This window comes from Caloenas nicobarica, chromosome 3, assembly GCF_036013445.1.
Source record: "Caloenas nicobarica isolate bCalNic1 chromosome 3, bCalNic1.hap1, whole genome shotgun sequence".
Taxonomy (NCBI): domain Eukaryota; kingdom Metazoa; phylum Chordata; class Aves; order Columbiformes; family Columbidae; genus Caloenas; species Caloenas nicobarica.
The window spans coordinates 79271303-79296620 of NC_088247.1; the positions used below are offsets into that span (position 1 = coordinate 79271303).

Consider the following 25318-nt stretch of genomic DNA (forward strand, 5'->3'; position numbering starts at 1 on the left):
TCTTTGCTTGTGTGCTAGAGGCAGGGAATGAATGCTTATTTGTCTACTCTTAAAGAACCTTTTATTTAAGGACTAAAACTTTTCTCACAGATTGAACTTATTTCTTTTTTTTCTGAGCAGAATCTGAACAACAGATTTTTTAAATTCTGTTTTTAGGTTTTAGATTTTTTAATTCTATTCTCACATGTTCTACCTTCAATTTTTTAACTTTTTTTATTTTCCTTTTCCTTACAATGCTAGAAGTATGAGCTACTGCCAGACATGATCTCCAGGCTTTTGTGTCTTTACTAGTGGATTCAGGTCCTTTTAAGCTGGGTTGCTACAGCAGTAGAAGTTTAACACAGCTTACACACTTATTTCTGATAGTGGAAAACATGCACAACTACATTTAAATGCGCTTTCACATCCCATGCCTTACAAAGACAGGACTGGGGTGGTAGCGAAGAATGTGGAGGTGATGCCCAGCTGTTTTTAATACTGTATGTAGCCTAGATAATGAGAGGCTTAAAAAACAGTTGTTACTGAATTGTTGATATTGATGGCATGATGGTGTATTTTGTATGATTTGGGGTTGTTAAGGTCTCAGTTAGACAGCATCTAATATACAAATATGCAAGGAAAAGCAATTGCCTGATAAACCCAGGAGAGTCATTCGAAAAACTGCCAGGCTGTTAGGCACAGTGAGCTGCTAGCTTTGGGAACTGACATTTTAATTGGCTAAAAAGTGACAAGAGACAGAAGGAGGGTTGGTGGAGTTGTCAGGAGCAGCTAGTGAAGAGCAGCAAAGCTGTTGGGCCTGCTGGAGTACCCGGGGGACAACAAACATCAGGAAAACAAATAGGCATCTCAAGTGTTTTATTCCTTTCCAGGTTCTCGTGTGTTCCTACCACTAGTATCGAGAAATGCTAGATATTTAGGTAGTCTGAGCGCTGCCTTCATTATAGGTCATAGCTCCCAAAGGCGCACCTTGCAGGTGGATTCACTGAACAATCATGGTTGCCACATGATGGGTAGTTCCTGAGCCACTTGGTCCGAAAGCAGGCAGTTCCCTTAAACTGCACCTGTAGAGAGGAAAAGGTGCAGAGCCCATTGGTTGAGGGAGCTATGTGGGCATCATGTAATTGTGGCAAGAGCCATGTGAATTTGCAGTGTATTCATGGGCTGTTCACCTTTAAACACCTGTTCTCCATCTACTTTTGGTCATAGGAGACCCAGTGGCCTTCAGAAAATGAATAGTCTCTGTCATATTTCTCCTGGGTATCCATTTTTGAGGCACTACTGCCCTGGGCTAATACCAGTGCTCATTCCCCCAGTGTTGCTGAAGACAATAAAGACTGAGACTGAGTGGCTTTGGGATGCCCTTGACACCCAGCAGTGTCAGACAGGTTTGAAGCAGCTTGGCAAACATCTGATTCCGTTGTAAATGGAAGGCTTCATTCACAAAACTTCACAATCCCATACCTGCCCACAGGCACTGAACTAACTTTTCTTTAAAATTCAAAGTAACATAAAAATCAACAAAATGTTTCCTTTCCACATCATCGTTAAGATATAAATGTTTCTTGTCAAAATCTTAAAGCACAAGTCTGAAAACTCAAGTTATATAGTCCAGTGTTGAAACTCTGAGACTTAAACTAGCTTTTTTCTTACATTTTATGGAATTCGCCAGTATTATTTGAAATGCAGCTGTTCTTTATGCGCGAAACCAGGAGAACTTCTCAGAAAATATTGGAAACAGTTAATATTTGGAAATAGTTAAATTTGGAAATAAAATTCATCAGTGCTGTCTCCTCCAGTAATGCTTAGAGTAGTTATAAACAGAAGGTTAAAAGACCCCTGAGGAAGATCCTCCCACCAAGACTTTTCATCTGTATCTAGGACCGGTCAGATATATGATAATGTATACACTCTGCAGCCTTTGTGGACACCTCAGATTCGACTGTATCTGGAGTGCTGTATGTCTGATGATATTTTGAGAGAGGGCATTCAGATATAGCAGTAATTCTATAGCGGTCTCTGATTGGTGCATTTTGGCAAATAGCTGTAGCCAGACAGGTTTTAATTCTTCCTCTTCCCTTCACTGCCTTGTTCTGTGGATTCAAGACATGATACTGAAAGTAACTGAACTGTTTTAGAATAGGGAAGATTATAAAGACGTCGTCCTTACAGCTAGGCTAATATTGCAGAGAAAGACTGTATGTAAATTTGACAAAAACGTGAATTTGTTCTGAGTGGAGGTTGTGAATGCAGGAGGCATGCAAACAGAATAGTGGTGGATGGTCACCAGACAGCGCATCTAAATGCAGATTTCAGAATGATTGCAGGACAGCAAAAGTCACTTCCAAAATAGCTATTATTTGTGTTGGAAATATGCTTTTGACATCTATGAGGGGTTTTTTTTAGCTAGGAAATAAAAACAGATTAGAAAGTTATTAGACAGTAGCCAAACGAAACTAACACAGCATTCAAGTAGAACAAGCTCCTCACAAACAGACTAATAATTACTTGTTGAGAATATTCACCAGACAACTTCAAATACATTAGAGGAAAGGATGATCTGTTCCTGACAGATTGTGGGCAGTGTAGGTTTAATGCATGTATTTGATTCCTGGCAGATGAATTCATTCTGGCATGAGAAGAAGCCTATTAGGAAATCGGCTACACAAGTTAAAAGTCCACACTCCATTTCCTTTAGGGTTGCTAAGCACAACAATTATTGCCCTCAGTGGTAAGGCAAGCACTTTAATAAATGTCCTATTAATGAGTACACTAAACACAAAAATGTCTGAACTGGAAAAATACCAACTGTGCATGTTACCAACTGGGCGCGCTTCATGTTGGTTAACCAAACTAGCTAATAGGATAAAAGTCAAAGATTATAGCACACATAACTATGAGAATTTAGTTTGGTCTTGCATCTGCCTTTCTATGTCAATAATAAATCTTTCAGAAAAGTAGTGATGATACATGAGCTTAAAAGCAGTATGACTGCGTGTTAGCACGCATACAGGTTTATGTGTAAAAAGCCCAACTCAACGACTATAATTTCTCAATCTAAAATGAAGAAGGGCAGCTGACTGTAACAAAACCAGTTCCATCAAACTACAAATTATTCAAACTGGGCAAATTCTCACTATGCGATCCTGGACTTTTAATCCAACCCTGCCTTGTTCATGTGATTGGAAATGAAAGTCCGCTTTTTTCAGTTTTCAAACTTTAAGAGTTTCCTCCCTGCATTTGTAAGTTGTCTGCAGCCCAGACATCCACCAACTTTTCCTCCACTGCCTCTTGAATACTGAAGTGGTGTTGTAAAGGAAAAAAGCCATCAATTTAGCTCAAAATTTTAGAATCATAGAATAGTTTGGGTTGGAAGGGACCTTCAAAGGTCATCTAGTCCAACTCCCCTGCACCCTGAGTGCATCGGTTTTGCATTGCTTGTACTGTAAAATGCTTACTGTAAACTAAATAAAACGTAATCCAGGAGCAAATGTGTTAAGGCTTAGGGAGGTGGGGAGGCTGCAGCGTGATATGGGTTACAGAAAGTAGCAGCCCTGCTGCCAAATGCAGTGCTCATTGTAAAGCCCCTGGAATACAGTCCTCAGGCACACTAGTCTTCATTAAATAAACACAGCTTTTTGCTATTGTGATATGTGGCTGATATTTTTATGCACTGTGTAAGACAGGGGCCTAGTGTGGATCTCTGCATGTGTGTGCGTCTGTGAGGGCAGCAAGAGAAGTCAGAGACTGACAGAGTCAAAGTGCTCTGGGATCAGGGTTGAGCAGAGCCGTCCCGGACTGCATCAGCCCCCATCAGATGCACTTCACACATACATCGGGCAAAAGATTTCCAGAAGCCTGTGAGTGGTTGGATGTCCCGTCCCCAATTTGAAACCAGTCTTAGCTGGATACTAATTGTCCTCAGTGCCTTTGAAAGCTTCTCTGGGGTGACTAAACTGAACACAGACGAGATGAGGCTTGAGTCCTGTGGTCATGCAAGGCATCATCAGAGGAAGGGGGACAGCAGGTTTGAAGGCTTAGATGCCTCCTAGCTCTCTCATAGCACCAGCTGGCAGAGGTGTCCCAGTCTCTGCTCAGCAGTACACTTGGGCACCACCATCATCTAGGCAAGCAGAGAGATCCAGCAAGACACACAAGATAGTTACTGCCACACAAGTCTTTGACATTTGGAGTTCTAGGCTTAAAAAAAGCATTACAAGCCTGAAATGTGCTAACAACTCTACAAATCCTACAATATTAAATACATGCAGAGTTAAAATAACATGCCATCAAAAAAACAAAGACTGTCTTTTCAGTGTGATGCTCTAGGTGAGCAGCACCATCCTCAAGTAAAATAATGTTCTTACTGTATTTTCCCTTTAAAAAAATAAGAGAGAATAAACATTGCAGAAAGATTATAAGTGCCCAGCAACAAAGACTTTTTAATTCTTATGAATGCCCCATAGATTACAAGATACAGCCAGTGGAGAAGTCTGATTGTCCTGCCTTGCACAGCCCTTTTCCTCTAGGAAAAGGAGGTGAAATTTGGATGTAAAAATACTGATTTAGTAGTTTCCTGCTTATATAGCAGAGGCTCAGATGATCCTGGAAGGTAAGCTCAGAGCATAAGCCAGCAAGAGTTATCTGAGTTCTGTTCCTCACTGATGTTACTTGGTCCTCTGAATCTGAGGGAGTCGCTTAAATTCCGTGGCTGTATTTTACCCACCAGTGAGCATGAAGTTGCTTCACAGAGGCAGCGTAAAATGAATTAATAGTTTATAACGTGCTTTGAAATCCTCAGATAAAAGGCACTGCAACATCGCAAAATATTTGATGAACAGAACCATGTGAGGTGAGATATGCCTCTTTTTATGTAACTTCTTTCAAAGATCAGAAACTAATTGGGCTCCAAAATGAAATAGTGCAGTGAAACAAGATGGATCCATGGTTCCCAATATGCCTTTGATCTGTAACATCATGGGAAACTGAGTGGATTTGATAATCCTACTAAGAAGGCTTGGAAATAACCATGAAAGACGGATTTTTTTCATTTCACCAAGCTGAGCTTTTGTGGTCTTAGTGCTGAGCACATGCATGTACTCCCCAGAAGCATCACTTTGAAAGGAGCCTGATGATTTTTTTTTTTTTAATAAAGTTCATCCCAAAGGCTGACACAGAGGAGGCATGGGAAATGCAAACCATCCCTGAGCTTCATCAGGCTGCAAATCATCAGATGAGACCTGTGCAAACTTACAGTCCAGATCTGACCCACCAAGAAAGCTCACCTCTTAAATATCTAAGAGCTGTCCACATCGTACAAGTAAGGTGGTGTTTTCCCACGGTTTGCTAAACTGTCTGTCGGGGCTGCTTTTCAATAGCTGGTATTTGTATAACTAACAAATACTTTGGAATGTTTGTGGAGTATTGATGGCAGCCTAGTCTTGTTTGCAAAGTACACTCATTTTAATTTGACTAAATCTTAAGAAATGTTGAGTATTTGCGTCTTTGTCTGCTGACGCATCTCGTATTTGAACCTGGTAAATGTGCCAAGTATTTTCATGCCCACAGAAGAAATCGCTAGGAGTAAAGGGTGCTGAGCTCGCTGTGCTCAGCATCTTGTGAAACGTGATTCTTTGCTTATAGCGATCTGATCTTTTTTACATGTTTTATATTCATTCATTAGAATCTGTTCTCTCCAGGATCCACTTGCATTGTCTTGTTACTTAATACCAGACTTTTGCATATTGACAGAAGGGTAAATCTACTACATAGTGTTGGTATGTCATGACTGGGGGTCTTAAAATTATTTGTAGGGAAAAATAAACAAACCAAACCAACAACAAAAAAAGTTGCTACATATGAGCAGCATCCAGTTGTGAAATACCACATTTTATCTAACTTGTGCCTAGGTATGGAGGTATTTTGTTTCATGCCTCAAAAAGAAGTTGGTAAGCTGTGTTAAGAAAGCTGTGGAGTATGCTGCTGCAAATGTTGGAATATTATTGATAAATCAGTGGTGTGTCCTCATCTTGAATACAGTGTCTAGTTTCGGTCTCCCTCTTAGAAAGGACACAGCAGGAGCAGAAAGGATGGTAGAAATTACTAAAGGCACAGGTGAAAATCGAGCCAGAATAGTGACTGGGCTTGAAGGAGAATAAAGGAGGGAAATAATACGGGGGCGGGGATGGGGAAGAAAAAAAAAAAAAAGGTTTGGATAGTGTAAATTGTCCTTTCCCGTAAGACAGTAAGAAGAGAACGAAGCCGCCCGTGAAAAGCCCGGAGCCCTTTCTTTTCGTGCGGTGCAGCAGCCCGACCCAGCCGAAATCGCAGGGGCCGGGAGCCCGGCAGGCTCCGGTGAGCCCTGGCACACCGGCGGTGTCCGCAGCCGCATTACGGTCCGGGCTCCCTGCCTGCGCTGCCGGATCGCTGCCCGGGAAGGGCCCTCGACCCGGGGGGCGGCCCCGGCGGGCGGGGGGGGCCGTGCCGGTGACGTCGGGTTTGCAGCAGCCCCGAGCGGCAGCGGGCGGGCGAGCCCCAGCCCCCGCCGCCGCCCGGTGCTGCGGCAGAGGGCGGCGGGCCGGGAGCCGAGCCGGGGGAGCGCCGCCGAGGAGGGCTCCGGCGGCGCCAGGATGTAGGCGCGGGGCGGCGGGGGAGCTGCCGCCGGCGACGGGCTCGCCATGAAGAAGCACTCGGCCAGGGTGGCCCCCCTCAGCGCCTGCAACAGCCCCGTCCTCACCCTCACCAAAGTGGAAGGTAAGCGACGGCGCTGGGAGCGGGACGGGGATACGGCCACGGGGGTATCCCGGGGATACCGGGTACTGCCACGGGGGATGCTCCGGGGAAGCTGGGTACCGCGACAGGGGATGCTCCGGGGAAACTGGGTACCGCGACAGGGGATGCTCCGGGGCGACCGGCTGCGGCGCCGGGGCGATGCCGGCGGCGGGGGAGCTGGGCGACCCGTGGGCGGGCGGCGGGAACCCCGCCGCCCGCCCACGGGTCGCCCAGCTCCCCCGCCGCCGGCATCGCCCCGGCGTCCACCTCCGTCCTGTGCTGCTCCGACTCTTTCTTCCCCCACGCTCCAGAGGCAGAGCTCCTCTCCTGGAGCTCCTCGCGGGAACCGGGAGCGACCCCCAAGTCCCTGGGCAAGTACCTGCCAGGCAGGACCCCTGGCAGGAAGTGAGGAGGATGCTTGGACAGATTTGAGCCCCGATGGGAGGCACGCAGTCTTGTGTCCCAACCATCTGTCCTCACTTCTGCTTGCCGGTCCGGCTGCATGGTAGTGGTTGGAGTTGGGGCTCTGTGGCCAGAAGGAACATTAGGAGCCCAGCAGCAGTGGGCAGACCTTCAGGTACCATGGGGACCTTTGGAGACTTTCAAAGATCATGGCTGGAGACCTTGAAAAGGGCAGTGATGTGCTCAGGAGGGTCTCCCAGAGAGCTCTGAAGCTCTGGGCATAGCTGGTGCAGAGGTCTGGGACAAGGAGTAGAGATCGTGGGTAGAAACCTGTAAGCTATGTCCTAGAGAGGCAGAGCAGGTGAGATGGAAGGGGTGGTGTGGAGGCAGGAGAAGCAGAAGGAGGATGCAGGTCAGGAAGAGGAGCCCATCTGAGGGGATGCATACGAAGCTCAGTTCCTGAAGGAAGGGCAAAGAGGAAGCCACTGTTTTGGGGGATGTGGTAGTTGGTTGAGAGAATGGGATTGGTGAGAGAAAAAAGGTTGGCTGAGAGGAATGGAGGGAGGAGGGGCAATAAGGGATGAGCAAAATGAGGCAAAGAGGAAGAACAACTCAAAAAAAGGGAATGATTGAACAGTAAGAGGCAAAATATGAATGTGAGACTCCATAGAAAGCTCATGAAGAAGAAAAAAAAAGTATAATAATATTGATAAACTGAGGAACAAAGAAAGGAAAATAAAAAATTATATCAATAGCTCTATGGAGGAGAAAGTGAGAAAATGCAGAAATGCCCAAGAAGGGGAAAGGAAATAAAATCAGCAAGTAAAAGTGGAAAACCAGAAGGACCTGAAAGTTGTTGTTTCAGTTTATGGAGAATACAGCTGTTGAATTCCCCAAACATAAAAAACACCTGCTCTAGAGACAGGAAAAGGGATCTCAGTTTTCTGATCAAAAGAAGAGCCTGCCTAATCTTCATGACACTATAATTAGAATATATAAAAGCCCTTGGAGTTAGCTGTGTGTACAGTAGGGTATTTCTTTGAAGGTTCTCATTGGAGGCTCCTCTGGGCAGGGAGCACGTCTCCCTTTCTTTTGGTGCACTGCACATGCTTTATGAATCATAAATAATAATAACAACTCACCAGGTTCCAGCTTTGAAATGTGGGTCATCTCATTCCTCTTCTACTGGTTCAATTACTGTTTATTGCCTACCTTATATAGAAACAGAAGCAACACAATCTTTCCTTGTGCCATAAGATGGAATCCTTTTAAGCATTTCCATGTCTGCTCTGTGTATCATCTCTCAGATACCCTACTGCTACCCACCAGGGACTTTGTTGACCTAGTTGGACTTTTCTTTCTTTACTTCAGATTCTTTTTTTCCTTCATCATCAATGGCAAGGCCTAAATGGCCTTGATGGTGTATGATAGGGCCTAGAGTTTGTACAGAGGCAGGTAAGAGTTTTCACAGAATCACAGAATCACAGAATGTTAGGGATTGGAAGGGACCTCGAAAGATCATCTAGTCCAATCCCCCTGCCAGAGCAGGAACCCCTAGGTGAGGTTACACAGGAAGGCGTCCAGGCGGGTTTTGAATGTCTCCAGAGAAGGAGAATCCACAACCCCCCTGGGCAGCCTGTTCCAGTGTTCTGTCACCCTCACTGAGAAGAAGTTTCTTCTCACATTTAAGTGGAACCTCTTGTGTTCCAGCTTGAACCCATTACCCCTTGTCTTACTGTTGGTTGTCACCGAGAAGAGCCTGGCTCCATCCTCGTGACACCCACCCTTTATATATTTATAAACATTAATGAGGTCACCCCTCAGTCTCCTCTTCTCCAAGCTTTGTTGTTTGCTTCCGTTTAATAAAACAGACTGGCTTTGTTTAAGAGCTTCTCTTTCCAAATCAATTGATAACATTTCCTTTCAGACTAATATTGACTAATTTTGCCAGCTGGTGTTTAGAGTCATATCAAGAAGCCATGATGTAGTTATAGGCAAAAATAAAGGGAGGCAGTGGGCATACTGTGGACTGCTTGCTTCCCTTGGTCTGACTGCTGTACCTCTGGCAAAGATTTGCCTTCCTAAAGTTCTCTGGTAGCCAAGTCCCTTGCAAAGGTGTAGCAAATTCGGCAAGAACAAGACAGCAAAAACTTTGCTTCATAGTTGCGATTATTTTCTCCGCTACCAACCACCATCAAAGTATTTCAAGGATCTTTGGCAGAACCACTAGAAATATGTTTCACTCTCGGATAGTTGGCCAAGAGGAGCCTTTCATTGATATTCATTGCTGCAAAGCCTTCCAGCATCCCCTCTATTTTCCTGTTGGTGCAGTAACTTCTTTGCTTTAAAAGGGAGATAAGGGCTTTGTGCTCCTTCAGAAGCGTGACTACCATTTCGAATTATTTCAAAGATTGAATCATCAGTATGCACTGAGCCTGCTGTACCAGCACTTTTAAAGACAACTGTATCTACATGCATCACTCAGGCAGGCAGTAACCACACCATGTGTTTTCTGTGCCTGGTACCGTTGCACACAGTTCACATTTTGAGAAATGCAGGCTTAGTGCTTGCTTTGTGCTTGCCCATCTCTCTGTTGTTTTTCTCACCAGTTTCTTTCTGTATCCCAGTGGCCATTCCTCTCAGACCAATCAATTGGCAGATTTCACCCTACTTGTACCTGAAAGCACAGTGTGCTTTGAGGGCTGACTTCCCTTCCCTGGGAAGGTAAATATTTTTATTGTAACTCTGCATCTTGGAATCTTCCAGAGACAGGTGACATTACCTTTCATGAGGAGCTGCAGGACAATCACCTTGCCAGAGAAAAGCCATCCTCCGCTTTATTAGGCCCTAAGTAGAGCTATGTATTCCCAAGCTTCCAACACCAACTAAATGGTATTGCAGCCTTCCCATATAGCATACTTCGGGATGTGTGACTGGTGATATTCAGAGTTGCTTATAATGCAAATGATACCTCTGTACTTTCATTTATTACATGTAAATATCTAAACTGAGTTGCTGCGGAACCAGATTCTGCCACATACTCAGCTGGAGTAACCTTGTCTGCATCACGGGAGTTGCAGGGAATTTGTACAAGTGCAAATGAGAAATTAATTTGGCCTTTAATGTATTACATGCCTGCAGGGAATTCATCATAAGCTTATCAACACTGGAATCACTTTAAAAATAAATCTTTTTCACTTCTTTAGCAAGCACAAACTGAAGAACCCAAGCACAGCAAAAACTTTAATCAGGAGCAGCCTGCTTCCTTAAGATATGCAGTTCTTGTTATCCTCATTTTGCAGATGGGACAGCCAAGAAACTGCAGAATGAAGCAACTTGCCTAAAAACAAACAGCACATCTTTTCACAGAGCAGGTGAGAAAAGACTTACAATAGATATTAATAGATCCCCAAACTTCCCACATGTGTGTTCTGGCCACAGGATGGCACTGCCACAAATGGATGCAGTAGAGGTGCAAGAGGACTTCTTTTACTGAAATCAATGACTTCAAGTTCCTACTAAAACTTCATTTCTTTGGGAAGTAAGCTGAAACGTTGCATAAATATATCTCTGGATAAGTACTGTGTAACGATTAGCACTGTTCTGCTGGTGACATCTAATTGTTTGGTAGTTGGGCAGCGATTGTTTGTACTTTGAGCACTAGGACAGACCCTGTAAAAATTTCACCCTGGATTTAGCATTTGTAGAAGCAAGAATTGTGCCCACTAGTCTTTTTTATGTGAGAACTGTACATTATAGAAATATGCAGTGCTCATTTTTCTAGAGAACAAAAGCAGCTGGAGAGCAGGAGAGGCTGGTGGTTTGGTGGCTCAGCCAGGGCTGTGGGTTTGTGCTTCCCTGCTGAAGTGGCCTTCACGAGGAATGCGTGCTGGCTTCTGTGGGGAGTAATTTGCAAAATCTTTGCTTTTCATCAGCCTGTCTTCCTGCACAGAATACAGTCTTAGATATGAACATTGATGATCAGGGTGGAGACCATCAAACACGCCTTGTACTTACTCCATACTTGTGGTAGCAGCCTTCACTTGCTCCTGACTGGAGCTGGGATGGAGTGATGATCTGGGAGTGAATGTAATGGGAACAAGATTGCGTGCAGCTACCAGAATTAATGGGGGTGTAAATTTGCTGTGTGTCTGCTTCTCCATGGTACCTGCCAGCTATTACAGGGTAAAGTCAATGTGACTTGCTCCCCTGATGGAAAAGCAGTACCCTCTTCCGTGTTTACTGTGAGTGCTGAGTGTTAAGTGCGCACAGGCAGTAATTACACTCTGGCTTTGCCCCAGGGCAACGTTTGCCCGATTTTCCTATTTGTTGCAGTATTTTCAGTTAACACAACAGCATATTTGAGCAGATATCCAAGATTTTGTTCCAAAGACGTGAGGAGTTCTTGTTGCATAACAACTGGCTCCCTTCCCATGTGGCTTTAAACAGCCTCAAAATGAGCCACTCTTGGTTGTGCTAGGCTTACTCACTGGGGATTCCCACCAGCTCATCTTTGGTGTCCCACTTGTTATTTCATATGCCACCTTGCCTCTGCAAACTCATCAGCTATAGGTTTGGAGATGACTCATTACTTCTGCACTGTATGTCCCCTCCCCAAATGATATAAAAATAAAATGAGACCACTTTGATGTTACCGAAGTAATGCCAGAGCAGGAGCTTTAATGCATCATGAAGCAGAAAGATAAGTTATTAAAGATTTATCCAAACTTCCTTACTTTAGTGGCTGAAATAAGCCAATATGTACACACTATGGACAAACAATAGTTTCATTTACAGTGACAGAATTTAAGAATAACAGCAACCATTGGATCATCTTCTCAGATATTCTATAGATCACAGGCCATTACATTTCACCCACTTGTCCTTAAATGAAGCAAGGTGCATTTTCTAGTCATCTTGAATCAATTTAGGCATGTGCTCTCAAAAAAATAAGCAAATTACTAATCCATCTGTTTAATTATAGATTTCTCCCTTAAGAAGCTGGAACAATAACTAGTGAAAAATAAATATGAAGACACCAGAATGCACCATTCATTGTCTTCTATTTTCATTTTATAATTCTTATAAAAGAAGGTATCATCATAGATCAGACTATTTCAGTTGGACCTGCAATGATCCAACTGCCTGACCACTTCAGGGCCGACCAAGGTAAAGCGTGTTATTAAGGGCATTGTCCAAATGCCTCTTCAATACCGACAGGCTTGGGGCATCCACAACCTCTCTAGGAAGACTGTTTCAGTGTTTGATCAGCCTCTCAGTAAAGAAATGCTTCCTAATATTCAGCCTAAACCTCCCCTGGTGCAACTTTGAACCATTCCCACGCACCCTGTCATTGAGTACCAGGGAGAAGAGCTCAGCACCTCCCTCTCCACGTCCCCTCCTCAGGAAACTGTAGAGAGCAATGAGGTCACCCCTCAGTCTCCTTTTCTCCACACTAGACAAGCCCAAAGTCCTCAGCCGCTCCTCACAGGACATTCTTTCCAGCCTTTTCACCAGCTTTGTTGCTCTCCCCTGGATGCATTCAGCACCAACGCCGAATACAGTGGGATAATCATCTCTTTTGACTGGCTGGTGATGCTGTGTTTGATGACCCCCAGGATGTGGTTTGCCCTCTTGGCTGCCAGAACTTTTGCCCATCTTTCCTAATGGCTGATAATTGTAGACAGTAGGATTCGTAGCATAGAAGCAGTTCAGTATAAGAGCCAGAGTTCAGACAAGACTAGTTGTTCAACATAAAAGTCTATGATTGCTCAAAATGTGTTCCCCAGCCATTTTCCAGTTATAAGTCTCATATAGGAAGAGAAAAAAAAAGGAAAAAGGAAAAAAAAGCATTTTTAGCTGTGCAGAGGTAGCTTGCTTTTAGGCAGAGCTGCCCACCAAATGTGTTGGCACCATGTATTGGAGATGCCAGGTACCTCCTCCAGTGTTAACTGCCCCACTCCAGGAACTTGAGTCCACTCTACCTGGACATAATGCAGGGGTACCTAGCCTGGAAATATATTATGAGTCCTACTCAAGGCATGGATTTCGCCATGGGATCTAGTACCCTTTGGTTATACCAAAGTTATATGTTGACTCTTCTTGAAGGAATAGGTATACATTTTGAAGTGGAACAAGTGCAAGTGCCGGATTTTGCACCTGGAACATGGGAACCCCGGGCTGTACATACAAACTGGGGGACGAGATGCTGGAGAGCAGCTCTGCGGAGAGGGATCTGGAGGTTCTGGTCAACAGCAAGTTGAACATGAGCCAACAGTGACCCTGGCAGCCAAGAGGGCCACCCGTGTCCCGGGATGTATCAAGCACAGCATTGCCAGCCGGGCAGGGAGGTGATTGTCGCGCTCTGCTCTGCACTGGTGCGGCCTCACCTGGAGCACTGTGTGCAGTTCTGGGCAACACAGGATAAAAAGGATATAAAGCCACTGGAGAGCGTCCAGAAGAGAGACACAAAGTTGGTGAGGGGTTTGGAGGGGAAGCCATATGAGGTACAGCTGAAGTCACTTGGTTTGTTCAGTCTGGAGAAGAGGACACTGAGGGGAGACCTCATTGCAGTCTACAGCTTCCTCACAAGGGGAGGAGGAGGAGCAGGTGCTGATCTCTTCTCTTTAGTGACCAATGACAGAACCTGAGGGAATGGCAGGAAGATGTGCCAGGAGAGGTTTAGGTTCGACATTAGGAAAAGGTTCTTCACCCAGAGGGTGGTGGAGCACTGGAACAGGCTCCCCAGGGAGGTGTCACAGCCCCAAGCCTGACAGTGTTCAAGAAGAGACTGGACAACACTCTCAGGCACGTGGTGTGAACTGTGGGGTTGTCATATGCAGGGACAGGAGCTGGACAGGATGATCCTTGTGGGTCCCTTCCAACTCAGGACATTCTATGATTCTATGAATTTAGTATGCAGGAAACCAGTGGGCTATAGCAAAATCTTCTGTCTAAAGCTGTGTTTACCTAAAGACAAGCAGCTCTGAATTTTGGAAAGCTCCATAAGGGAGAAAGAGCACTGTCTTGATTTTGATAAAATGCAGCCAGCATAGCCTCCACAGTTAGCATGAATTCAGTTACCTCCTGATATTATACCTATATATATGTACTGATATAAATGTGCTATTTATATAAGTATCTGAATTCCCTTGGAGATAAAACTATTACTCAAGAAAGATGCATGGCACTCAGATGCCTGGCTAATTAATCCTGTAATTGCCTGCAGACAGTTCAATTTGGGTTTTTTTCACCAGAACAGACAGTCATCTCTCAGACCTTTGTTCAGGGTGAAATTTGCACAGACTCTGGTTAAAATTTGCCCAGAATACAGTTTTGGTCATAGCTCATTTTTGTTTCAACGTAAGTTCTACTTCCATAGCGATGCTGGTCTCCTCAAAGTCAATGGTGAAACTCCCAGTGACCTCGCCAGGTAGCTCACTGTAAGCTTCAGTCCAATTTTTGTTCAAGAAAAGAATGCAGAATAATGAGAAAAAGAAATATCTTTTCCGATACTATCAAGAATATGTATCTCCTAATCAGGTTTTTTCTTTATGTGCTCTTATGGCTACTACTTTCAAGTACCATGGTGCTGATACTGTAATAAGCACCTAGTATCTTCAGTTTTCACTCTGGACTCCAGGCATGCATTCTGATTAATAATAAAATAATAAAAAGGACAGTATTTAAGGGAACTCCCCACCCCACAATATGGAATATCATATTTTAATGAGTCCCATTCGAGTGCAGCGATTTTAATAGAATTTCTAAGCAGTTGCTTCTGAAGATAAATTAAATGGGTTAAAGTCCAAATTGCTGCAGTGTGGAGTTGATAATTTTTCACCTCTCTCTTTATCAGTAGCAGGAATTAGAATAGTATGTTTTGCAGGAAGCCTTGCTGGAGTATTCGACAGAGGAAGAAAGAAATATTTATGCTAAGGAGGAGAATTTACCCTATCTTCAACAAATATGTGCAGATTATTTAATTCCAACTCTTATTAAGCTTAGGTACAATATTTAGCATGAGGTAAAATGGGAATTAATATATGACAACCATTAGTTGTTAGAAAATGCTGTATTATGCCTACTTGGTACAAGTTAAGCTATATGGATGATCTGGTGGTATCAGTGATATGGGACAGATTTCCACAGACAAGAGGACAGGAGAACCATTTTGATTGCCTCTGAGGCAACAGGCCTGTTTCCTACCCTGTTGAAATTAAGGTGAGATGATCAGATAAGTTTGAATTTCCTGCATAGATTATCGTAACACTTCATTTTGTATAATTAGTTAATTTAGACTATGAATTCCAGTAGAAAAATAGAATCTGAACTGAGACTGCATTCTTCTCGCTTTGAATCTATATTTATGGAGTTTTCCCCATTTCCAGATAGCTACACGCCTTATACTGTAACCTCAAGCAAATTCAGACCGTCTGACCTAATAGGTTAATACCCTGGCTTTGTTCTTTAAAATAACCTCTACTGTGGATTTAAAACTGTCTGCTGTATTGATTTATTCTTAATTTAGTCGTGCCATCCATGATCAAATTAAGTAAAATTATTTTTATCTGTTCCTGTACAAGCAAAGTATTTAAAGAAAGTGCTCTAAACTTTTAGTTTCCCCAAAAGCATCTAAAAATCCATATGCGCATGCCATTTTGACCAAATATTCTCATTTTAAAACTGATTTAGTAAAAGGCTATGCAGTTTTGTCATTTTTTGATTATGACACATTAATTTGTATTCATTAAATAATATAATACTGGTCTGTTAGACCTTCAGCAATGACTGTGGTTTGAAAGTTGGGGAAATGTGCACAGAAAAACCCAAAGTCATTGCAGCACTAAGCGTTTCAATCCCACCCACCAGCCACCCACAGGGACTCACAATTCCCCGGAGGAGCCCAAGAGCAATTTCCTCAAAAATCACACACACAGCCACCATATGGGGCCCAACCAAAGGTCCGTCTGGTCCCGTCTCCAGCTTGGTGGAATTGATCGGGAAGGTGTATTTTCTAGCCTGAGATGCATCTCTCACAGTGTGGGTGCAGTTTTCCCAGATGTAGGAAAAAACCTTTTTTTCTCTCTTTTCTGCTTTGTTCCTAGCAATTTTTGGCAGTCGTTTTGCTTTTTTGGCTGCTCCTGAACACTGAGTTGCCCTTTTTGTGGAGCAGCCTGTGAAGGGCTCAGGATTTCTGGTGGCGATGACCAGAGCCCATCGCTGCGTGTGCAGTATGTGGATTGTTTACTCCCACCCACACCTCTATATCAGCACACTTCTCCATCTGCCGATTTATGACCCAGTCACGTAGCCTGGCCTCCCTCACAGCTGGCCCTCATCTCTGCTGTCCTGCCTAACTTCATGTCGTTAGGAAACTTTGTCACCTCCCCGCTCACCCCCTTGGTCAGGTTGCCTGTAGTTATGGCAAAGAGTGCAGGTCCCATAGCAGACCTCTGCAGAGCTTCAGCTACTTCCCCCATTGCTGTATTTACTCCTCACTGGCCCCCTCTCTTGTACTGAGCCTTTGATCCATTCTAGCACCTTCCTTGACTGCTTGTTTTCTGTAAGGCCCTTTGGAGTGGGATTTTGTCAGAAGCCTCTTAAAAACCTAGGAAGTGCAACTGCATGTCCTTTATCAATGTGCCTGTTGCCCCTCCTCAGAGGACACCAGTGAGGCTGCAGGATGAATCATCCAGCTTGCCCTGTAGGTAATGCCGAGCAGAGACGTGTGCTTTATGCCGTGCCCGGATGCTTGTTCCTCACTGTCGCTCAATCTCTCTAGCACTTACCACTCTGTTCCAGAGTTGAGTTGGCAGCTAAGTGGCTGAACCCTTTCCTTCAAAAAGTGGAGGTGGAGTGTGTCCTCCTGTTCAGCTTCTCAGTGTGCAGAGCAGCCTCCCACCGCCTGTGCTAGAAGGAGCAGGGATCCTGTTTGCCCAAGTGGGTGCCCTGATCCATAGGCCTTCCAAGACCAGGGGAACCCAGGTATCAGCAAAGCTGGTCTGCTCAGAATAGAAAACATCTTTATTTATTGGGAAAGAGTGAAGTGAGAAGGTCATTTGCCTGGAGGAAAAAAAGTGAGGCCCTGGGCGTTGTTCCAATGACTCCTTCAAATACAGAATGGAAGTATTTCTTGGAGATGACTCTTAAAATGAGAGGTGGAAACTCTCAAATGTGTCTTTGAATCCTGACAGGGTCTGGGTGTAAGAGAGGCACAAGCCTGCTTTGGAGTCATAGTGCTTATGCATGCCCAGGACCAGATTCTTTGCCATCCGAGGAGCTCTAGTGGGGTTGGGAGGAGGATACAGCTGGTGCAAGCAGCTTTGGCAAAGCTAAAGCTAATTTGGAGAAGAAGGGATCCTTTGATGCAGAAGTTAGACAGTGCGTGCTCTCATTACTGTTGTGTGCAGCAGAGACATAGGCCTTTGGAAAGGTTGGTACATGGAGATTAGTGGCTTCTGAAATGAAATATTAACGGTTCCTTAAAACCAGCTATCAGCAGGATGAACTGCGAAATGAGAGGTCATCATGGACAGTGGCATGAGAAGGCTGCACTAGCTACTGGGTTATCTGCCAGGTGACAGAAGAGACCCTAAGACCTCACTCTTCAATCTGACCAACTGTGAAGAAAATGCCTGGGCAACATATCTGAATAAATATGATTTCAGATTTAGACAACCACAGTGGCAATTAGAGATGTAAATCACTTTGTGGATCTGGCACTTCATCTTCTCCTCACAGGATGATGCCTCAGCTATATTTTAACAGCTTAGCTCAAAAATCCTGGTCAGCTAAATATCACATAGCTAGTGTTATAGACAGAAATGGCATAAAAACATTTTGAGGAGTTTTGGAGTCTGCTACTGAGGCAAATAGTACTGTGAGTCCAGAAAACCACCACCAGAAGTAATTGTGTGTGTTCTTAGGTATGTTTGTAAGCGGTAAGTGTGTTGAAACTAATGGTCTCCCAGTGATCTCTCTGTGTTGTAATTATTGGGTGAGGAAGAAGTCACACAACATTCAAGGTTGTGAGAATATACCTTGTGTAGTGTCCAGCTCCAATCCCCCTGCATGTCACAGGTTTCTGGAGCCCTAACCATGCTGAGGGTCAGGCACTGTCTTAAAGGACAGATGTTACGGGACCTCAGCACCTTCTCATTTCTGGTAAGCATATAAGAGTTTTCCAAGTTTTACAAACTTGGTCTGTACAATGCCCAAGCAGCTAGAAAACATTTGAGAGGCTGGCAAAATGGAAATGCCTTGAAGATGGCTCATTTGTCATAGAGACCTGTGAAGATTCTTCCTTTTGTCAGATTTTTTTCCAGAAGCCTGATTTAAAGAGCTGTTTAAGAATATGCTTACGTTGAAGGACATTCATAACCTGGGGAAGCTGGCAGAGTTGTACATTATCATTAGGCACATGTTTCAGTCCCTAATAGGCAGGACCTTAGTCTGTGAGGGTCACTTTCTCACTCTGCAGGGTTTGCAAGGGCACACAGCACTTTTGTAGTACTTCATTTACTAATTTGCTGACTAGATGGCAACAGCTAAAGCAGTTCATTGGTGACAGCTAAATATGTTCATGTAGTGGGGCCCAGCACCGAGCCTACCAGTGCTGTCTGCGGTGGCTGTACTTTGTTCCTGACAGCAGCGATGGAGAGGTGGGGCTCATCTCACCAGCTTCAGACACCTACACTAGAGACACCTACTTCTGAGCTTGTCGCCCCAGACTGTTTAGAGCTGGTGGAGAGAAACAGGCACTTGGAGAGGGTGATTAATCTGGCTTGTTTTAATCATCTACTTTAGGAGGAGATAAATCATGCTATGGAAATGTCTTTTTTTTCTGTCTACTAACTATGCAGAAAGTGTAAATGACTGTCTCAGATATACAAGTCTGCACAGCAGATGTCTCAAACTGAGAAGATGAATGCCACCCTTGGTTTTCATGAGTATCACATTTTTAACATATACAGTGAGGTGCAGTGTGGTCCTGTGGTAAGCCTTTGACTGACTAGCTGTGCACAAGAGTCTTAAGCCTTAAAGCACTTTTGAAGTGGTGTGGACAGGCTATTTAAAGGTGTTATCTCTGCTAGGGTGGGTTTTCTCTAACTCAGTGCAAGCATCTGTTAGTCAGTAAGAAAGGGCACGTCATCTAAGGCATCTACCTTACATGGAATGTGTAGTGCTTTCCAGTGCCTGTTTTTTTCCATGGCCTCAGCTGAGAGAAGTGGAGTGAATAGCTCAGGTTTAAATGTCCCTCCCACTGGTATTTGAAGTCAGCTGAGAGGGGTCTCACCCATAATGGAGGAAACAGAAGGACAGCTGTTTTCTGGGGTTGGGGATCCTTGTGGGTAATGGCATTGGCAGTAGCGCTGGAGGTGATTTCTTTCTGTTGCTTTTGAATGCCGTGGGAGAGAGATTGGGCTGAAAGGGAAGGAGGAGGAGTGGTTCCAGTTGAGATTTATGAAACAGGAAAATGAATGAACAAAAAGGGGGAATGAACAGCCAAAATTAGTAAAAGCAAGATAATTTTTCCTCTGTCTCAGCATCTTGATTTGTTCTTCCGAGGGATACAGTAGCATACAGAGCAGTCTGCTGCAAGGAGCAACGGAAGAAACCCATTAAAAGTCTGGAGGAGATGTCCAGAAATAAAATTATTTAGTGTCCTGCCTCATTCGTTCTGAAAAGCCATTTTGCCATCTTTAAATTCATGTGTATTCCGTTGTCAGCTGGCCCTTGTGCAGTATTACAAAGAGGGAGAGGAGCTTCTCATCCATGTGTGGATTTGATGTCACCCCATCTGTGCACCTGCAATTTGGGTGAGGAAAAATGTCCCCGTGGGGGGACACAGACTGGGCAGGGAAAGCTAAACCTCTGGGTGTTATGCCTGCCAGCTGGCAGGCAAGTCCCCAGCACAGTAAATGAGTATGAGACCACATAGGTGTATGTCATCTGTAGTGGCCGCCATTTCCGAAGACAATCTGTTTTTTGGAGGCAGATTACATCCCAGGTGTCCTCCAGGACAGTGCTGCATCTACTGGAAATCTAGCCCTCCGGCAGCACAGGAAATCATGAGGGCACGATGCAGTTTCACTGACAGCTGAAAGAAGTCTCAGCTTGCAACTGCTGAGGTCAACGATTTTTACCCCAAAATGTGGGGTAAACGTATCATGCCTGGGATAAGCTTTTACTCTATCCAGCATGTAAATGCATCCGAAGAATGAGGACCCCTAGAAATGTAATCCTCGAGATCACTTTAGAAGTGAGACATGCAGTATTGTCTTTTGCTGAAAGTGAACGTCTTTGTTGGTGTATTAACACAAAATTAAATGTACGTGGACAAGTCATTTTACCTCTCAAGTACAGAAAACATCAGTAAAGTTGCCATGGAACTGAGTTAAAAAGCAGTGATGTGAACTGCTGACCTATGCGTGTGTGCACAGAGCAATGGGGAGCAGGGCAGGCAGATTCAGCCCTTGGTGGGGAGAAGATCCTCGTCAGTGTCTGTTGTGGGGTGTCCACCAAACACAGTTATTTTATGTTGAGTGTCTGGTGCATCAAATGGTATAGTTGTGATTTTCCCTATTTTCAGTGATTGCCAAGACTACTGGGCCAGAGAGCCAGACGTTATCTTGCTGTCGCAGTGATCAACTCTTATTTTAGAAAAAATAACACAGCTTCAGTGTTGTGATTCAGAGCACCTACTCATCTTGGGATATCATATACCCTAGTGGCTTCAGGCATGTTGTCTGCTGTGAAGTATCTTCAGCAGAAGGGATTTAAATCCTGTTTTCCTGCTTCCTGAGGGAATAACTGCAGAGAAGATGGGGACAGCAGGTACCCTGCTAGCTGTCTTCTAGAAGGAGGGACATGTTTGCCTACCTCTCCAAGCAGGTGCAGAGATGCAAACTGTGACTGGAAGGAGGCTCTTCTCTGTGTTGACACAGTGTCACAGACACCTCCTAAGCTCTCGCTTGGCACCCTGGCTGCCTGGATTCACTTTTTCTGTGCCCAGCTCTGCCTGTGGTCCATGGGAAGGATGCTAGAGTTTGTTTGGATGTGTGAAGTAGAAAAGCTTGAGAGGAAAGGAAAAATTCAGTAACTGCTGCAGGACTTGTGTGGTGGCCAGCAAAGAAAGCACTGGCAGCTGCCCATTAGATGGTGAAGTTAAAATAAATAAATGAACCATTGTTCGGTAAACTGAACCCTGACTGCCCTGTGCAGCAAGTGAGGCAGGAAGTATTAGTTACAAGCAATGTATTACAAAGAAAACGTATTTAAATTATTTTGAATGAGCTAAGGGTTCACAGGCAACCTTTTCTCAATTCTAGCATCTTCTAACATTTATCAGGTAGCTTATAAGCTTTCCATACAAAGTCACATTAACTTTTGGTAATTCATTGGCCTACTGGTGCATCTCCTGTTAAGTGGGAAACTGCCCACACAATCTTCTATGGAAAACTGAAATAAGTAGAGAGATCAGCAAGATCCCCATCTCTCTTAAATCTGCTCAAAAAGACTAGATGTTTTTACCTTTGCTGCAGTACACTCCTTTTAGATTTCAACGTATCAAACAGAGGCCACAGTTTTCTTAGCTCAGATCATGCATTTCTTATATATAAAGAAATAATTAAATAGTTCTCTCCATCGGAATAAACCTTTTCTTTAATAATATATTAGCTCATATAAATACAAATTTAGATTAACCTGAAATAAGAGGTTTTAAGAGATTTTCCATTCCAAATACTGATTCTTACCAGGATAAGGAAGGATTTTTTGTGTGTGGATCTGTCTTAGTCTGCCTTGAACATATATAAATGTTTGGCAATAACAGTCTCTCTCATTGTCCTGACTGTACTTATATTTCTCTTTTCACCTTTCAATGCATGCAATGACCTCTAGACACTTTTGAAGTTGTAGGTTCCTGGATTTCAACATGAATTATTATTACATCCTCCTTTAAGTGAATGAACCAACTAAACTGAAGTCAGGCTTTCAGAGTAATCACTGCTGAGTGTTGCATGTGGGTGACCAACAGCTTTAGTGGATGTCAGATGGGATGAATTTAAGACAGGCAGGTGAAAGCCCTAAGGCAATGGCCTGTTGCTGGGGTCTGCCAGCACATTTTGATCTCCATAGGAACCGAATCGTCTAATCTCCTAAGCTCATTTGTTCATGAGCTGAATACACTATCTGCTGATGGTGGTACCGTAGCAGGGCTATAACAATTCTTGTTTAAGGATGTAAGTAAGAGGCAAGGTATTTTAGGAGAGAAATTCCCTTTTCATTAAACCAAGTGCCCTAATATGTGAAAGAAACAACTTTTTGGAAACAAAAGCCTGAAGGAGGTTTTGATGGCTGTCATGCAGCTGATTTGAAACCAGACATACAGTGGATGCCATCCTTAAAAATTATCACCTGGTTTGTATCGTGTCCATAACTGGGCTGATGGGCACTCGGGTGCATGGCTGAGGAGCTGCCTCTGCTTTGGAACCCTGGACACTGCGGTCGGCATAAGGCATGTGTGAAACAGAGCTTTCCAGCAGCATCCCAGGCTCAGTTATACTGGGCCCAAGTTCCAGTCCATGTGCTGTGTCACATTTGGTGCGCGATTTGAGCTAAAAAAAGTTAGGATTGCCCAGTCTGAGATGCTCTTCAGGGCAGCCTGTGGGTTGGTCTGATTTTTGTCATCTGGTTACAGCCTCAGGAGAGCTGTTTTGCTTGGGATCACTGAAATACTTGGTGATCCTAATTCAGTATTCACCATGCTACTAACATTGCAGTGATCGTGCTTAACTTCAAGATTAAATAGTGTTACCTCTCTCCTTTTAAGAAACACCGTATTCCGTAAGCTGCTCAATTCCACATTTTCCAAGGCAATAACGATTCCAGGTGTTGTTGTAATCCCTTTTGCTGCTTTATTAAGCTCAATGGCATATTTTTCATTCATTTACGCATTCCAACAGCATCAGTTTAAGTGATGTTTTAAGCCTTTCTGTGTACATCAGAGAAACATGTAATTTTCATTTCCATTTTACCCAGTGGCTTCTAAATCTAGAGGTGATAATTATTATTTGCATTGTAATTCTGCCTTGGATGAACCAGAGGTTTTGCAATGATCTAAAAACAAAGGACATTTTGTGTCAAGATCTGGTGGTGGGGTTTTTGCCGGTAAAGCTCCATGTGACTTCATAAGGGCATAGAATTTGAAAACTAAAATGCAGCCTGGATTTCCTTCATGAGCCTGGTGTTTTCTTCTCCCCAGGGGATGAGCGCTCCCGGGAGTCTCCAGCCCCAGCCGAAGCACAGATGCAAGCCGGGGCGGAGGGCGGTGGAAGGGTGAACCGATGCTGCTGGAAATGCTCCGTGACGCAACTCAAGAAGATTTTCTGGGGTGTGGCCGTGGTCCTGGGTGTCTGCTCCTCCTGGTCGGGCTCAACCCAGCTAGCAAAACTGACCTTTAAGAAATTCGACGCACCCTTCACTCTAACGTGGTTTGCAACAAACTGGAACTTTTTATTCTTTCCTTTGTATTATCTTGGACATGTTTTTAAGTCAACTGAAAAGCAGTCTCCAAAGCAAAGATACAGGTATGGGAGCTTCTGTTTTATTTCTCCTGTGGCTCTTGCATGCTGCCCTACCTCTAGTGGTCGTTTTATTCAGATCAGCCGGTTAAATCAAACTTGCATTTGCTTTCTCCTTTAGATTTGTTAAAGGATGTTCTGAATTCATTCTGTGTCCTGTGCTAGGTGGTATGTTATTATTCTTAATACAATATTACTCCAACAGTAAGAAATCCAGGTTTATTTCCAATACATACAGGTCATGTAATGAAAGTCTGCATTTTCTGCAATGGCTTCTCAAGAGTTTTCTGTTCAAACCTCTGTGAGCATCATTTTTTTAATTAATACCTTCTTCCTCTACCCACAGCTGACTTTTATGGCAATCTCTGAGTAAGCTAAGTAAGCCTTTTTTTTTTTTTTTCCCCAAACTCAGGGCTAGTGCAGTGCCTTGAATAGCCCAGTAAAAAGTATTGCAGTATTTTCCTGGCATTATGCCCTTGACATCAAAGGCAAAGCTCTGATCCCAGTTAAACTCGAGCTGTTGTGTTTATTTCCGGGAGGAAGCACAGTCATAACCAAAGGCAGCACTTTGTCTTCAGCGCACCTTGTCTTCAGCGCACCTTGTCTTCACAGCAAGCCAAACTCGCAACGCCTGAAGCGCTCACGGTAAACCCTGAGTGCCCGAACTCCGCGAGGGGCTGTGGATTCTCTGGCTGCTCGAAGGACTGCCCCTTGGTGAGCGCTCCTTTGCCTCATCTCATTTTGGCCTGAGAGGTGTTTGGGACAGATGGGATGACTCAGGCATCAAGATGTCCCGTGTCAGAGAGCTTCCCCGATGCATGGAAGGATGTGAACAACGTTTTCCCCTTCTGTTACGCAGTGGGGCTCACAGCCTTTTAATGAAGTAGCTGAGAAAGTAAACAGTGACAAGTACACATTTCTCAGCTCCCAGCTGTGCAGCAGCGAGGTGGAAACTCACTACCGGAAAAAAATCTAAGAAACAGGGGTACTCGGGCAATGCTCTGTCTCAGATGACTAGTCTTAAGATTATAAATGCTGAAATTGTGCTGCTTAGTCATCATTACAGTTTCTTCATCTTCTAAATCATTCAGGAGCTTCAGATAAAGGAATTTCACTGTTCACTGCAGGTCCTAAAGCAATAGCCAGAAGTCTTAAAGGCATTTTCATGAGGTACTGTATTTCCTGCACTTCAGTCTTCAGTTTGTATTTGTCGTTTACTCCACAGCAAACATGATTGCTTCAGAGATGAGAGAAGCATGTAGGTTAGAGAAAGCAACGTTTTAATCTAAAAACAATTACAAATACTAGCCCAAAACAACTACGTTTTCATTTCTTTGGGTTTTAAGTATTTTTCTTTCCAGCTGCTCTCAGATAACGTTTTAAATACTGCTGAATTCTGGAGTGAGCAGTTGTGGTTTTCCAGATCCCTGGGGTTAAAGCCAGAGCATTATACTCTCTGTTGCTACCGTTAATTGATATGGTTGGTAGTTTTATGTCTTCCATTTAATTAAATGATGGCTAAGCTGAAGAGCAGGTGCAAACTCCGCAGCCTGTTTGGGATG

The 25318-nt window shown here is 44.0% G+C and overlaps 1 protein-coding gene across 2 annotated transcripts in view; it reads left to right on the plus strand.

Moving 5' to 3' along the window:
* Positions 1–25318, plus strand: part of SLC35F3 (solute carrier family 35 member F3) — a 178874-nt gene that overhangs the window by 110636 nt on the left and 42920 nt on the right. The window contains exons 1-2 of one of the 2 annotated variants that reach the window (XM_065631982.1): positions 6675–6750; positions 23438–23762. In XM_065631982.1, the coding sequence (XP_065488054.1) occupies positions 6675–6750; positions 23438–23762 (401 nt within the window). Of the gene's footprint in view, positions 1–6674; positions 6751–23437; positions 23763–25318 lie in introns of those variants that run through there. The other variant, XM_065631981.1, reaches the window with a different exon arrangement.